Consider the following 14,505-nt stretch of genomic DNA (forward strand, 5'->3'; position numbering starts at 1 on the left):
TGAAAATACTCACCCAAGCTTAGGGTTGACTGCTATGGCTGCTGGCTGATCCAGGAGAGAAGAGATTAACCATTTCCGATACCTCCCATCAAGTTTCGCCACCTCTATTCTGTTTGTCCCAGAATCAGTCCAATAAATGTGCCTAATTAAGAAACAAAATGCATAACTTTTGAGTCATGTTTAACATTAACATAAATATTTGTTTGTTAATCTTCCTTATACAATATTTAACATTGTTTCATCTTCCTTATGTTTAACTTAGTTGGCCTGGATCAGGCAGTTTTCAAATCAGAATCTATTCAACAAGATTCCCTTGCTGTGAAGTTCCAAAACTGCAATGCTAAAATTTCACCAAATTATGCCAGCATAATTTCTTGGGAATTTTTTAATGAAAATAAAAGAAAAAGTGTGCTCATCTTCTATTATGTTTAATAGGCCCTTTAAATATGAACACTTCAAATGTCCACCAAGGATGAAAAATGGCCAGAGAGTAAGATTCTGATCCTGTTTATATCATAACATCACTAGCTTGCCCATGATAGCTTTCAGAGGCAATAATAGTAATTAATAACTTTAACAATGAAAATAACAAATACAGACCCACAAAAGTTTCTATGACCCAAGAAATTATACCAATTGGCATTCAAGAAGTATATTTCCCAGGAAAAAAATAACTCAGTAATTTTGAACCAAGGCATGCTTGAATGCGTGTGTGTGTGTATTTCTGAAGCACTTTTATCTAACTTTGCACTTACTTGCCAACCCAATCCACTGCTAAACCAACAGGACTGACCAAGTATCTAAGGTTCAGGTCAACTTCTTTCACAGGATTATTTTCACTGCCTTCAAATGTGGGGATATATGCACGTTTGATGGAACCAAATTGTGATCCACGTCCAAGAATACTGTAGTATACAACACCTAGAAGAATTCAGACCTCTCTTTATATTTTCACTGGAAAAAACATTGCTTAGTAGAACAATGTTGAGTTTCTAACATTTCAAATATGGGATTGATAGAAGCATGCAGTAAGTCAGTTCACACATTGTGCAAATGCATATATTGGTTTAATTTTGATACGGCATGATCTGTTCAATGGATTACAGTTTAATAATCCTGGTTTAACATTATTTTGAAACAGTTCATCAAATCTGTCAGGCTAAGAAGAATTGACCCAACGCAATGCCTTTTGTTAAGCCTCCAGCTTGCTGACTATTTGCAAACTACTTTCAGGCTTAAACTGTAGCAATGGATATGTATATCATTCACTCCTTTCTGTTGGGTACAGTAGGACAGGTCATGGTTTAAAACCATATGAGCCAAAGATCAGCATTGCTGAAGCTAAGAAATTTAGTGTCCATAAACAGAAACTCTTGGAACTGCTTCAACGAGGTGTGCTATCTTGGAACCACAAGAAGTATTTCAACTTGTAAAAATTAACAATCTGGAAAACTTATATTTATAAATGGGTAACCAGGCTGTCAGGTTTCCTAATTTTTAATACACTCATTCTTAATTGGTAATTGGTCTTCTGGAAGTCAGTTTACTAGATGACCACAAGTCCACTTTTTGATATTTTATCCTAATGCTGCTTTAGCAAAATCTAAACTAAACAGCCATGACTTTATCCAATGCTAAAATCATGGCTCCCTAATTGACATTTGTAAGAGAAAGAAAGAGATCTCATTGGTCCTTACTAAATGGTTTCTTTGGGTATTATACAATATATTGCTGAACCAGAAATGGTAGAAGATTCTTCTCTGTTTCCTGCAGCAAGTTTACTATATAGTTTAGAGTAAGTTTAGATGATAGATAGATAGATAGATAGATAGATAGATAGATAGATAGATAGATAGATAGATAGATAGATAGATAGATAGATAGATGACAGATGATAGATAGATGGGAGATGGGTAGCATAAACATATAATAAATAAATATTTACGTCTAATTTGCAAAGTGATTCATAATATTACATCTCACAAAGTTCTTACAAGCTACAATCATGTCTACTTAATAGATAAGGAACTTAAAATATTACATGCCCATAACTTAATGATTCCATGAAAAACAAATTCTGAAGAAGTTATTTCTCTGCTTCTCTGTCTCTCTCTTTCTCTCTTTCTCTCTCTCTCTCTTTCTCTCTCTCTCTCTCACACACACACACACACACACACACACAGACAGACACACACACACACACACACACACACACACACACACACACACTGTGGCTACAATGTTCTAATAACCAAAAACTAAAACATACTTAGGCCAATCCCTTCAGGATCCCAATGGTAGTCTACTGCTTGAATGTGTTCCTCATTTTCAATATAGTCTGAATATTGCTCAGATGACATGTTGTATCTCCGAATACGGACATTATCCGGCAGAAGTAAAATTGGTGGGTTACCTAAAAAAGAAAAAAAGAAAACATTATGTTGGTGGAACTCAGCAATTCAAACACAAAAGGGATTTTTAAAGCATCTGCTTGAAATTCACTTTCCATAAAGCATTTTGGTTATAAAGATGGAGCACAATTAGCTATAAAACTCAGAAGCTCTTTTTGGTAATACTCATTCTAGTCTTCAAATGTTTACCACGTTGTAGCCGCCTTGTTATCCCTAGATAAGCTTGTTAGTACATTTTTATAATCAGGGCTGTCAAACCAATGGCGTGCCAGATGTTGATTGACACCTTGAATGTGTCCCAGCTAGCCTGGCTGATAGGGAAGGATGGTGACAGTTGTAATGCAACAACCTCTGGAAGGTTTTAATTGAAATGCAGTGAAATGTTTCACTTTATCTCTCTGAACAGGCCATTCCTATGCCACCTAACAAACAACTTTAAAATTGACCTCCATTTTAACATCCCCTTATCACTCAGTAAGGAGAATAAGTGTTCGAGAAACAGGGATATAACATGTTCCAGTATTTATAACGGAGGCTTGAAGCCTGACCTTGGACTAAAATAATTTCCAGGAATTCCTATTTTAAAAAGAGATGGCTGGGATAAGAACTGTGTCAGTTTACATAATAAATTAAACACAGAAACTTGTAGTGCTTTCACAACAAATATGTTTTATTAGGGCATCAGCTTTCATAAGCAGCGGTCATCTGATTCCCTATTACAGTGCTTTGATTACAGAGAGTAATATCCTTCTTTCTCTCTCTGTAGTTAGAGTCCTGTTGGAAGCTCTTTGATATTGTCCCATCTTGATTGTTGACGAAGACCTTTGTTGTTATACTGTATGTTCTCATCAGAACACCTCTCCCTTTCAATGAAGGGATATATCAATGCCCAATATACTACTCCACTCTCTGCTCACAACAGAATACCTTATACCACCAGGCTTGAAATTTTGGGCTTAGACAACTTAGAACTACACTGCCTTCAGTCCAACCTGAGCATAGTACACAAAATTATCTGCTGCAATGTCCTACCTGTCAATGACTACTTCAGCTTCAACCCCAACAATACACGAGCTCATAATAGATACAAACTTAACGTAAACCGCTTCAAACTCGATTGCAGAAAATACGACTTCAGCAACAGAGTTGTCAATGCCCAGAATGCACTATACCTTGAGCTTTAGCACCTCAATGGAAATAACAGTTTGGATGGAGACCCCTGGCCTTGGGTTGAGTGGGACTGGAGAAGGTCTCTCCAGCCAATTAGATTGGCACCTCTGACTATCTTATCTCTCTGGTCAGCTCTGTTATCTGTATCCCTCCTGTAAGATGTGCAGGCTGTAACCCCCCCCCCCCCCAATAATAATTTCCAGGGGAATCCTGATTGCCTTACCATTGGCTGCACATTGTCTTCCCTGTTGATCCCCAACAGATCGGAATCCTTCAGCACAAAAGCATTCATAACTTCCTTTGGAATTCTTACAAAGCTGTGGACAAGAGCCAAAGACTTCACATTCGTTGACATCTGAAATCAATGATAAATAGAGTTCATTTTTGTTTAGAACAGAAAATCATGCCTTGGTTGAGATGCTATTTTCTACTCTGATGGTTGCGATGTTTTGCTCACTTTGATTTCATTTTAAGTTTAAGCCAGACAAATGATATTAGGTTTGCACTGACGGCATCCTTCCAGCAGAATCTCTTCCCCCACATGCCCTTCAATTAATCATCTCAATTTGTGTATGTATTTTTAAGAAGAACAACAGAGCAACAACTTCCAACAGCGATCTAAAATATTCTATGACATAGGATTTGCACAATATATTGTAATTTTGAGGGCTCAAGGTTGCTAAGTATTTCCAAGGTAGAAAACAAAGTATAAATGAAAACTACCATCACAGGTATTCCTGTCCAGGTCACTGGGATGGTATCCAGGCCTGCAGGTACATATAAAGCCTCCTTCACTTAGGTTGGTACAATTGTGTTCACAGATATTTTCAGCACATGTTCTGCCTGTTCCGGGATCTTAAAGAAAAAGAGTTGGAGAGGTAGTCGTAAGTTTTGATCAGTAAGGATAAAAGAATTACAATTCATAACATTTTCACTCAATTTCCCTTTATCCTCTTCGATTCTTAAAGAAAATAACCTTTGAAATAAATTTTAAAAAAATCACAAAGCAAGTTTGATTGAAAATACCATTATTACTAAGGCAACAGTTTTGTGGGTGATTGTTGCACTTTGGGAGCAGAAAACAATTATGGCTATTTTAAGAACCAGTCATAATTAGGCTTTACAAAGAAGTCGTCCATTGATTAACAGTGAATCCTTTTCCAAACAGTGGAGGATCTGATCCATTTTGGAGTTAACTGCATAGTACCAGGCTGCTCCATACTGATGGGACTGAAAGGAAGCGGAAGATTCAAATGGCATTTTAATGAACTTTGGTTAAATTGTCATCACCAAAACAATTAATGGAGAAATTCTAACTGGTGTTGATGAGGAGCAGACTGTAAAATCTTATCACTTTTGGCTCCTCTTTTTTTCCCAACAATGTATTTTTTTCCTCTTCTTCTTTCTTCTGTTTTTATTTACCATGATTATAGAAGACCAACAACTCCAACACTCACAGCTGATTACAAAGATGTCAAATCCATAAAACTACTATCAAATATCCCATTAATATAAGACCAACTCCTGGCTTTATTATAATGCCTTAAACACTTTAGACTCTTAAAAAAATAAATTGGTGTTCACTCTATTAACGTCAATGGGAGAAAAACCTTTGATAGTGTTTCTGTTGGGGAGATGACTTTTTTCTTAATTTACATATATACAGCTGTAGCTATATCTTAGCTGTTCCCCCATGAATTACTCTCAGTTATATTGATTAAAAGAAACACTTTATTTAAAATCACTGGCAGAGTCACTTTACTTTGAATAAATAAGCTGTAAGGTAAAGGGGTTAACGCAGAGCGAGCATAGTTCACTATAATTTGAGGCATAACTCAGTTCCTCCTCAATGTTTTGATTTTCAGCATCCATAAATCCCCAAATGGCATGGCCAAAGGATTATGGGATATGTAATCTAAGAAATTGAGGCCTTTGAACGATAGTGCTGGACTCTTGCGAGTCCCTTGGACTGCAAGGCAATCAAACCTGTCAGTCCTAGAGGAAATCAACCCTGACTGCTCTTTAGAAGGCCAGATCCTGAAGATGAAACTCAAATACTTTGGCCACCTAATGAGAAGGAAGGACTCACTGGAGAAGAGCCTAATGCTGGTAAAGATTGAGGGCAAAAGAAAGACAACAGAGAATGTGGCGGCTGGATGGAGTCACTGAAGCAGTAGGCGTGAGCTTAAATAGACTCCTGGGGATGGCAGAGGACAGGAAGGCCTGGAGGAACATGCGATGGGTCAGAAATGACTTTGCAACTAACAACAACAGCAACAACAAATCTAAGACATTTGGGGAGCATCAGGTTACTGAATGCTGCTTTAAGTTGTATCACAGAGATTTTAAAAAACTGCGTTCAAGTTTCAACTGCTGGAATGGTGTTACCAAAATAAATGAAATGGAGGCAGTTAAGAAAGGGAGAGAGACATCAGAGTTCAGTGTGACAGATCAGATAAAGGGCATTTTCTCTTTCGGGGATTGTTTTACTTCAGTGGATTTCCCCATAATTTTCAATCGCCCTGAAACATGAAGTTTCCACTTCACCCCATCTGAGAAATCCTGCAAGAAAAATTTTTCCCCATGTGACCACAACAATACTCACTGCAGCCAAGCTCATCAAAATGGTTTCCACAGTCGTCATAATTATCGCAGACATAATGCAGTGGGATACATTTTCCATTACCACACTTAAATTCTTCAGGAGTGCAAGGCTGGGGAGTAGGTTCTTTGCCTGCATAAAAAATGACATGCACACTTTGCATAACTTTGCAATCACACTGGTAAATTATTATTCTGCAAAATATATGGACAAAGTTAAGAGACTAAACATAGGTACGAGAACCCGAAACCAAACAACAAACAGCAAATTAATCTATTTATTCCTGGAGTTCAGATAAACGGATAAACCTACAATGCTCTTCTTTCTCATCGCTTCCATCTCCGCAGTCATCCTCCTGGTTACACAACTCATGGCTGTAGATGCAGCGATTATTCTCACAACGAAAGCGGTAGGGGAGCTCACAGACAACATCCACTGAAATCAGAGAGGTCACAAGAGTTTAAATATTGTTTATGGGTCACTGTTTCAAATATTTCCTGAACATTAGACGGTAGTGCTAAACTACTAGCAGAATTCATACATTTAAAGAGATGGACTAGTGAAAGCATGTAGCTTAAATTACTCATAATCAGGAGCAAGTATACAGTCAGAGGCTCACTAGTCCTATCTCACCAGAGTTATTCCATCCTATTATCTGCAGTTAACATATGGACAATATTAATTCTAGTTAATAAAAGGTAGGAAAAGCCTGCAGAACCTGGTTTCTGAATTTCTTTCCCAATCCCACAATAGCAGCTCCACTCTGATCCTGGAAGGAAGCTTTGAAGCTGCGCTGCGATGGCACAGTGGTTAGAATGAAGTACTGCGGGTTACTTCTGCTGGCTGCCTGCAATTTGGCAGTTCGAATCTCACCAGCTCAAGGTTGACTCAGCCTTCCATCCTTTCGAGATCGGTAAAAACGAGGACCCAGATTATTGTGGGCAATAGGCTGATTCTGTAAACCGCTTAGAGGGGGCTGTAAAAGCACTATGAGGCGGTATATAAGTCTAAGTGCTATTGCTATTGAAGTAGATCTTTCTTCTACTAGCTTTCATCCATTGCAAATTCATTTCTGCTCTGTTCTGCTTTTGGAGAGCTATCCTGTTGTCAGATAGCTTCTTATTTATTTATAGAATTATTTTATCTGAAAAAAGTTGGATTTATTATCATTCCTACATTGATCTCTGAGTTTATCACGAGTAGAATAGAATAGAATAACAGAGTTGGAAAGGACCTTAGAGGTCCAACCCCCTGCTTAGGCAGGAAACCCTACACCACTTCAGACAAATAGTCGTCTATCCATCTCTTCTTAAAAACTTCGTTTTTTTTACAACTTCTGGAGGCAAGTTGTTCCACTGATTAATTGTTCTGTCAGGAAATTTCCTCTTAGTCCTAGGTTGCTTTTCTCCTTGATTAGTTTCCACCCACTGCTTCTAGATCTGAGAAAGCTTTTTGAGTTTATTTTCAGGTTGACATGAAAAACTTCCAGCTCCCTGATTAATTTTCTAACTCCCCCCTCCCCCCTTAGGCTCAGGAATCTCTATATGCTTAGTAATCTCTGTATTTTTCATTTGCTGCATTATACATCAATTCCCTTATCTATAAAAATGCATATGCCAAAAAATAAAACTCAACCAGATCTAAGCACCTGAGTGTTCTGCAAAAGCACCCTCTCCGTGTTATAGAAAAAGCTGATCTTGAATCCAAGAGGAGGTTAGGATATGGGAAGTCAAGTATGTGGTTGCCAATCTAATATAAAAGCTTTTTTTTTTTCATTTCCAATTTTCTGGCAAGAGGGATGGTCCAAAGTTAGATGGACCTAAGAGTGGGCTCTAAAAACAACAACAACAAAGCTTCAGCTTACAGCAGAACTGAAGTTCCTCATCTGTCCCGTCTCCACAGTCGTCATCCCCATCACATTTCCAATAGGGCTGAATACAGACGTGGTTCTTGCACTCAAACATTGACGGGGGACAGTAAGAACCATTTGGATAGCGAGTGGCTGATAAAAAGACATTCAGTTTTAGTATCATGGCCCTTGTAATACTATGCAAGCGATTTCTTAATACGTTCTAATAAATTGATGTTTTCCCCAATACTAAGATACCCCTTAGGTCCTGCTTTTAGAGGATTTTAGTAATACCCTGTTTCCCTGAAAATAAGACCTCCCTGGACAATAAGCCCAAACGGGGTTTTGAGCGCATGCGTTAAAATAAGCCCTCCCCTGAAAATAAGCCCTCCTCTAAAATCTTTAAACACATGCACAGCCAGTCCCCGCCATTTCCTGGGAGGAAGGAGGAAGGAAAATGCCCCACACGGACCTGCCACCTACGCGGAACAGACTTGTGGAGGCTGCTCCCACAAACACTAGCTACCGTGCCCCTTCTCTTAGTGGCGGCCGCAAAAAGAGCGGCAGGCCCAGCAACGCTAGGGCTGGCAAGAACTTCCAGTGCTATCTTGGTCAGTTGAACAGCAGACCACGGGCCTTCTACACCTCAAAAATAATAAGACCTCCCCAAAAGTAAGGCCAAGCACTTACTGACCCTGTCTTATTTCCGGGGAAACACGGTAGCAACATCATATAACTTTAATAAGGGGTATTTTTTTAAAAAAAAACAACAACCCCATTGCTTTATACTGTACTGCAGGGGTCCCCAAAACCCTGGTCCATGGACTAATACCAGTCCATAGCCCATTTGGATCTGAGGTTGTTGGGAAGCCGTGGGTGAGTGTGCGAAGGTCCATTTGTGCAAGCAATAGGCAGGCGTACGTGCAAAACCATCCCCTCCCTGCCTATTGCCGCTGCCAGCCAGCAGAACCGGAAAGATTGGATACCGCTGCTGTAGAGATTGTGTAGAAAAATATAATGTGGAGTAGAAACAGGAAATATTTTTTTTAAAGTAATCAGGCAGAATAAAGTGTGTACAGGTAGTCCTTGACTTACAATCATTTGTTTGGTGTTACAATGGCACCAGAAAAACTGACTTAAAACTAGTACACGCACTTACAGCCGTTGTAGCATTGCCATGGTCACATGATCAAGGTTCAAGCAGTTGGCATGTATTTATGACAGTTGCAGTGGCCCCAGGGTCACGTGATCGCTATTTGTGACTTTCCCGGCTGCCTTCCGACAGGGAAAGTCAATGGGGGGGGGGGGGAGAGGACCCAGATTCGCTTAACAACCATGTTATTAACTAAACAATTGTAAGTGATTTACTTAACAACCATGGAACGAAAAATCATAAAATTGGCTGTGATTCACTTAACAACTTGCTTAACAGCAGAGATTCTGCTATCAACTGTGGTCATGAGTCGAGGACTACCTGCATCTGATTTCTCTTGTTACCAGCAACCTTAAAGTTGAGGAATACAGAGCAGATTTTAGGGATCTGGGAGACTGTACTGAAGAGGACAAGGGGGACAAAGAGTCCTAGAGTGATGCTGGAATTCTCTTGTTATCATTTCTGCTCATCCTGATTGCATTCAGCATTTCTTGACATTCTTCTCGTCACAGAAAAAGAAAGGTAGCCTTTTATTTCCCCCGCCTCACAAAAGAAAAAGACATGATATTGTAAGGAATGGGCGTCAGGTTTCTGCCACAAATCTGAGAACTCACGACAAGAAGCTTCGTCAGAGAAATCCAGGCAGTCCGCACTCCCGTCACACCGGAATCGTTCTCCAATACAGTGGCCACTGTTGCACTGGAAAAAACCTGGGTGGCAGGTCCTTAGTTCTGAAAAGAAGAGTAAATAAGTTCTGGGATCTTTTTTTTTTTCTTTAAAAGCCATGAGGTGGCTAGTTTGGTGGGAGGGAGGGAGAGGGGGAGAGAGAGAGAGAGGGAGGGAGAGGGAGAGAAAGGGAGGAAGAGAGAGGGAGGGAGGGAGGGAGGGAGGAAGAGGAGAGAGAGGGAGGGAGGGAGAGAGAGAAGGAGGGAGGGAGAGGAAGTAGGGGAGAGGGAGGGAGAGACAGGGAGGAAGGGAGGGAGAGAGGGAGGGAGAGAGGGCAAGAGAGGAGGAGGGAGGGGGGAGAGAGTGAAGGAGTGAGGGAGAGGGAGGGAGGGACAGGGAGGAAGGGAGGGAGGGAGGGAGGGAGAGAGATTTGCATGAAATCAAAGGAAGGACACATTCAAAGTGCAATACGCACCACAATCTACTTCATCTGAGTTGTCTTCACAGTCATTGTCATGGTCACACAACCACCGGGAAGGAATGCAGCGCAGGTTTTCACACCGAAACTCACTTTCTGTGCATTCACGAGGACCTTGCAATAAGAATCATTCAAACACGGTGTGAACTTTTGCAAATTCATTCAGAGCAGAATATCTCACATTTTATACCATTATGTTGCTCACTTGCTAATTTTTTCATTAAAAAAATCTTGGAAATTATGCCATTTGGAAGGGACAGATTCCTCCCTCCAACCCACCTCCCCCAATCAAGACATCAACTTACCACTTACAGATAAAATTCCAGCAAGTAAATGTAAAAAGTATTTTAATACAAAGCAAACAACACTGCAGGTTTTCTTTTTTAAAAAGGTGGGGGAGGAAGCCCTTACTGCAGTTTTGTTCATCGGAGTCATCCCCACAGTCGTCGTTTCCATCGCACTTCCATCGCAGTGGAATGCACCGGTGATTATCACAGCGGAAATCTCCCAAAGGATCACAAGTCAGGGATTCTGCAGAACACACAAGGGCCCAAGGGAGAGAGAAATCAATTGCCAGTAACAATTAACACGCCCTTCTCAAACGCAACTGGGAAAGAAGAGACCCGCAAATAAGGTTGGTACAGGGATAGCAATAGCAGAAAGTTAAACAGTAAAAGACTTTGTTGTACAGTGACTCCTCAAAGGGCATACTTTGAAAAAGAAAAGAAATACAGATAGTCGTCTTTTAGTGACTGCCTTGTTCAATAACCGTTAATGCTGTTATGATGGCGATGAAAATGTAACTTTGCAAGCAATCTTCACATTTACAACCTTCGCAGGTCTGTAAGGAAAAGGAAATTTAACTCCTGGCAGGCAATTTAACTCCTCCATTTTATACTCATGCCTTACTCTCTTTTTTCCTGCACAGACTACTATTACATTTGTTAAATCCCCTCCTGTTCAGTTCAGCCCACTTCTCACACTTGTCTACAGTGTATCTTTTAAATTCTTATTTCGTTTCAATGTTAGCCAGTTTCCTCTCAGCTTTGTATCATCACCCCACAGCCCCTTGGACCAAATCCCTGACAAGAAGTGTTGAAGAGCTCCTGGCCCAGGCTCGTGGCCTCCACTAAATAGTTCCCTCCTAGCTGAAGTGGAGATTTTAAGTAGTCTTTTGGTCAACTATTGTATGGGTCCATCTACAATTTCATTAACTAGAGTATTATGAGATTTGCTTCCCTTCCGCCTTTCAAAATCTCATGTTGTGGCCCACCAGCGGCTATTAAAGCTGGCAGCAGAGTTGGACATTGAGAAGGTTGGGGAGGAGCATGGGCCAGTCCTAGAGGCTGGGGAAGACTCGGACAAGGGCTCTGCGCTGGAGGCAGAGACAGGGCCGAGGCCGTCTGGCAGTGATCAGGGGCCTACAGAACTAGACAGCAGTGAGGCAGAGGAACAGCTACAGCCTGTTCCCAGTGTGTGCATGTGCAGAGCTGCCAGAAGAAAAGAACAACTCAGAAATCAGGGTAGACTTGGGAGTAAAGTCACAGGTGGAAGGTGATTGGCCCCTCCCATAGGAAATAAAAGAGGAGGGAAGGGGGAGTGGGCTTTTGCAGAAAACAATTCGTTAGATTCGTTTCAGGAGTGTGAAGATCTGTCCGTGAATCTCAGAGACTCTGTGCCCAGTCTTTCCTTGCACAGCACCTCATTTGGAAAATATTTACATGGCAGCTTTCCAAGATAGATAAGGTCTGTAGTCATAAATATTCCTTTGAAAGACTGTTTGCCAGGCCTTGCTGAATGTGAATGAAAGGAATTCACATTCGTTTAATAAATGGGGTTTTGTCGGGACCAGGACTCTGCCTCGTGCTTTTGGGGGAACCCTAGGTCAGAACACCTCACTTTCAGGATTTCTCTAAGATTACCGAGAACGGTTTGGCAATCATTTCTGCTTCAGTACCCTGGAATATAAATCCATGCAGTCTTGGATACATTTACTCATTTAATTTAGGCATGTTCTCTCTTACCCTGTCTGCCCTAAGTTGTAGTTTTCTCATTCCCCAGTGGTATAATGAACAGCAGCTAGGGCTCTATGTACTTTCTGAGAGAAGGCAGACACAAAACATACATTAAGAAGTGCCACCTTCTCACTGTCACTCATTACCACTTTACCACTTTCTCCTAGCAATGGAGCTCTTTCATTTTCTTTTTATTTCAAGCACACTTCCTTTACCATTATGCACAACCTCTGGGGATTTGTCAAATATTCGGAAAAACTTTAAAAGATAATCACATATAATTATTTATATCTTGCCTTTATTATTGGTTATAAATAAGCTCAAGCTCGCAAACATACTAATAATATTTATTCCTCCTCTTATTAACCTGACAGCAACAACCTTGTCAGGCGAGTTGGGCTGAGAGAACATGGCTAGCTGAAGAGCTTTCGGGTGGGACTAGAACTCACAGTGCCCTGGTTTCAAGTATGGCACTTTAACCACTGCACCAAACTGGCTATTCTCACTTCACAAAAATATGCCCAGATGAAAAGATTGTTCTGACCTTAACAAGCATGAAGCAGAGTCTTGATCCCGGCAAAACCTCTTTTATTTACACAACTGTGAATTCCTTTCATTCACAGTCAGCAAGGCTTGGCAGTCTCTCAGAGGAATATTTATCAACACGAACCTTATCTCACTTGGCAAGCTGCCAGATAACTAGGTTCCAAACACAGAGCAAGACAACACGGCACAGAGTCTCAATATAGTCATAAACAGAACTTTCCACTCTTAAAATGACCAGAGGAACAAATAGTTTCCTACAAAAGCCCACTCCCTGTTTGCTCCTCTTTTCGCTTCTCTATGGGAGGGGCCAATCACCTCCAAGGTTTGGCTTTACTCTCAAGTCAATCCTGCTTTTCTTAGTTGTTCTTGTCTTCTGGCAGCTCTGCGCATGCACACACTGGGAACAGGCTCCAGCTGTTCCTCTGCCTCACTGCTGTCTAGCTCCCTCTCTGCCTCCGACGCAGAGCCCTTGCCTGAAGAGCCCTTGTTTCCTCAACCCCCAGGACTGGCCCATGTTCCTCCCCAACCTCCTCATTGTCTGACTCTGCTGCCAGCTCTGCTGGGCGCCGGTGGGCCACAACAAAGAATGCTGATAAATCTATGTTTGAATTCACAGAAAATAAGCACCTTGAGCGGGAACAGCAGCAATTGAATGTAACAGTAATAACTAGGTGACAGTTTCAGATAGTTTGGACCTTCACAAGAGCAAATATCAGAGAAATCCACAATTTTGATTACTGTAAATAAGTTTACCTCCAAGGTCTTTAATTTCAAATGCTGTTAATGACCTTCCAGTTGTTAAGCAAATGAAAAGCAACCATTACTGTGACATTCTGCCACCAACGTAGAAGCATTGCTTGCAAGTGGCATGGAAGCCAATATGGGGCTCTCAGATTTTACAGGGTGTCCTTTTTGAAGCTCCTAAACCTACCGCAGCCTTGTTCATCACTGTTGTCTCTGCAGTCATTGAAACCATTGCAGACAGACCAGAGAGGGACGCAGCGGTAATTGGTCCTACAGCTAAATTCTGTATAATTATCACATCGATAGGCGGGACCCACTAAAAGAGAGAGAGAGAGAGAGAGAAAATGACATGACTTTTTGATCCAATTCTTCATTAGAGAAAATAATAAGCATCATACCAGGGTTATTTTCAAAAATGCAATAGTAAATAAACTACAATTACTATAATATATTCGTTTTTTCAATTCAATGAAGGTTTTTCCACATAAAGGTGCTCAACAAGTGAAAGTGACTGTGTTTATTTTTAAAAAAATGTATACTATGTAGCTGTAGAAAAATAAATAAAATTGCCTTCCTTAATCAGGCAACTTCCTCCACTCAATAATTGGGAGATGATGCCCAACATATCTGGATAGTACCAGTAGGGTAGTGACAGTTAGCCTTTTCCGTGCCAAGTGCCTGAAGCACGTGTGCGCATGTGTGAACCCTCAAAATGCAATGCACACACAGCCCCTGCACATGCACCCCATCATGCATGAACATGCAGCCCACATGCATGCGCCCCACCCACCACATATGTGCATGTGTCCCCCAGCCCCTCCGCATGTGTGCATGCTCCCACATGTGCCCCATCCCCACCCCCTGCATGTGC

At 41.0% G+C, this 14,505-nt stretch overlaps 1 protein-coding gene across 1 annotated transcript in view; it reads right to left on the reverse strand.

Moving 5' to 3' along the window:
- The window catches only part of LRP2 (LDL receptor related protein 2), a gene marked incomplete at its 5' end in the record, with an annotated part of 164,926 nt that overhangs the window by 17,244 nt on the left and 133,177 nt on the right, over window positions 1–14,505 (reverse strand). Inside the window, 12 exons of the mRNA XM_081936538.1 lie at window positions 14–142; window positions 756–921; window positions 2,270–2,413; window positions 3,805–3,936; window positions 4,305–4,436; window positions 6,187–6,315; window positions 6,496–6,618; window positions 8,048–8,185; window positions 9,800–9,916; window positions 10,327–10,443; window positions 10,741–10,860; window positions 13,822–13,950. Coding sequence (XP_081792664.1) covers window positions 14–142; window positions 756–921; window positions 2,270–2,413; window positions 3,805–3,936; window positions 4,305–4,436; window positions 6,187–6,315; window positions 6,496–6,618; window positions 8,048–8,185; window positions 9,800–9,916; window positions 10,327–10,443; window positions 10,741–10,860; window positions 13,822–13,950 — 1,576 coding nt within the window. The remainder of the gene's footprint in view (window positions 1–13; window positions 143–755; window positions 922–2,269; window positions 2,414–3,804; window positions 3,937–4,304; window positions 4,437–6,186; window positions 6,316–6,495; window positions 6,619–8,047; window positions 8,186–9,799; window positions 9,917–10,326; window positions 10,444–10,740; window positions 10,861–13,821; window positions 13,951–14,505) is intronic.

Source organism: Natrix helvetica (genome assembly GCF_964273705.1).
Source record: "Natrix helvetica genome assembly, chromosome: 1".
Classification (NCBI taxonomy): domain Eukaryota; kingdom Metazoa; phylum Chordata; class Lepidosauria; order Squamata; family Natricidae; genus Natrix; species Natrix helvetica.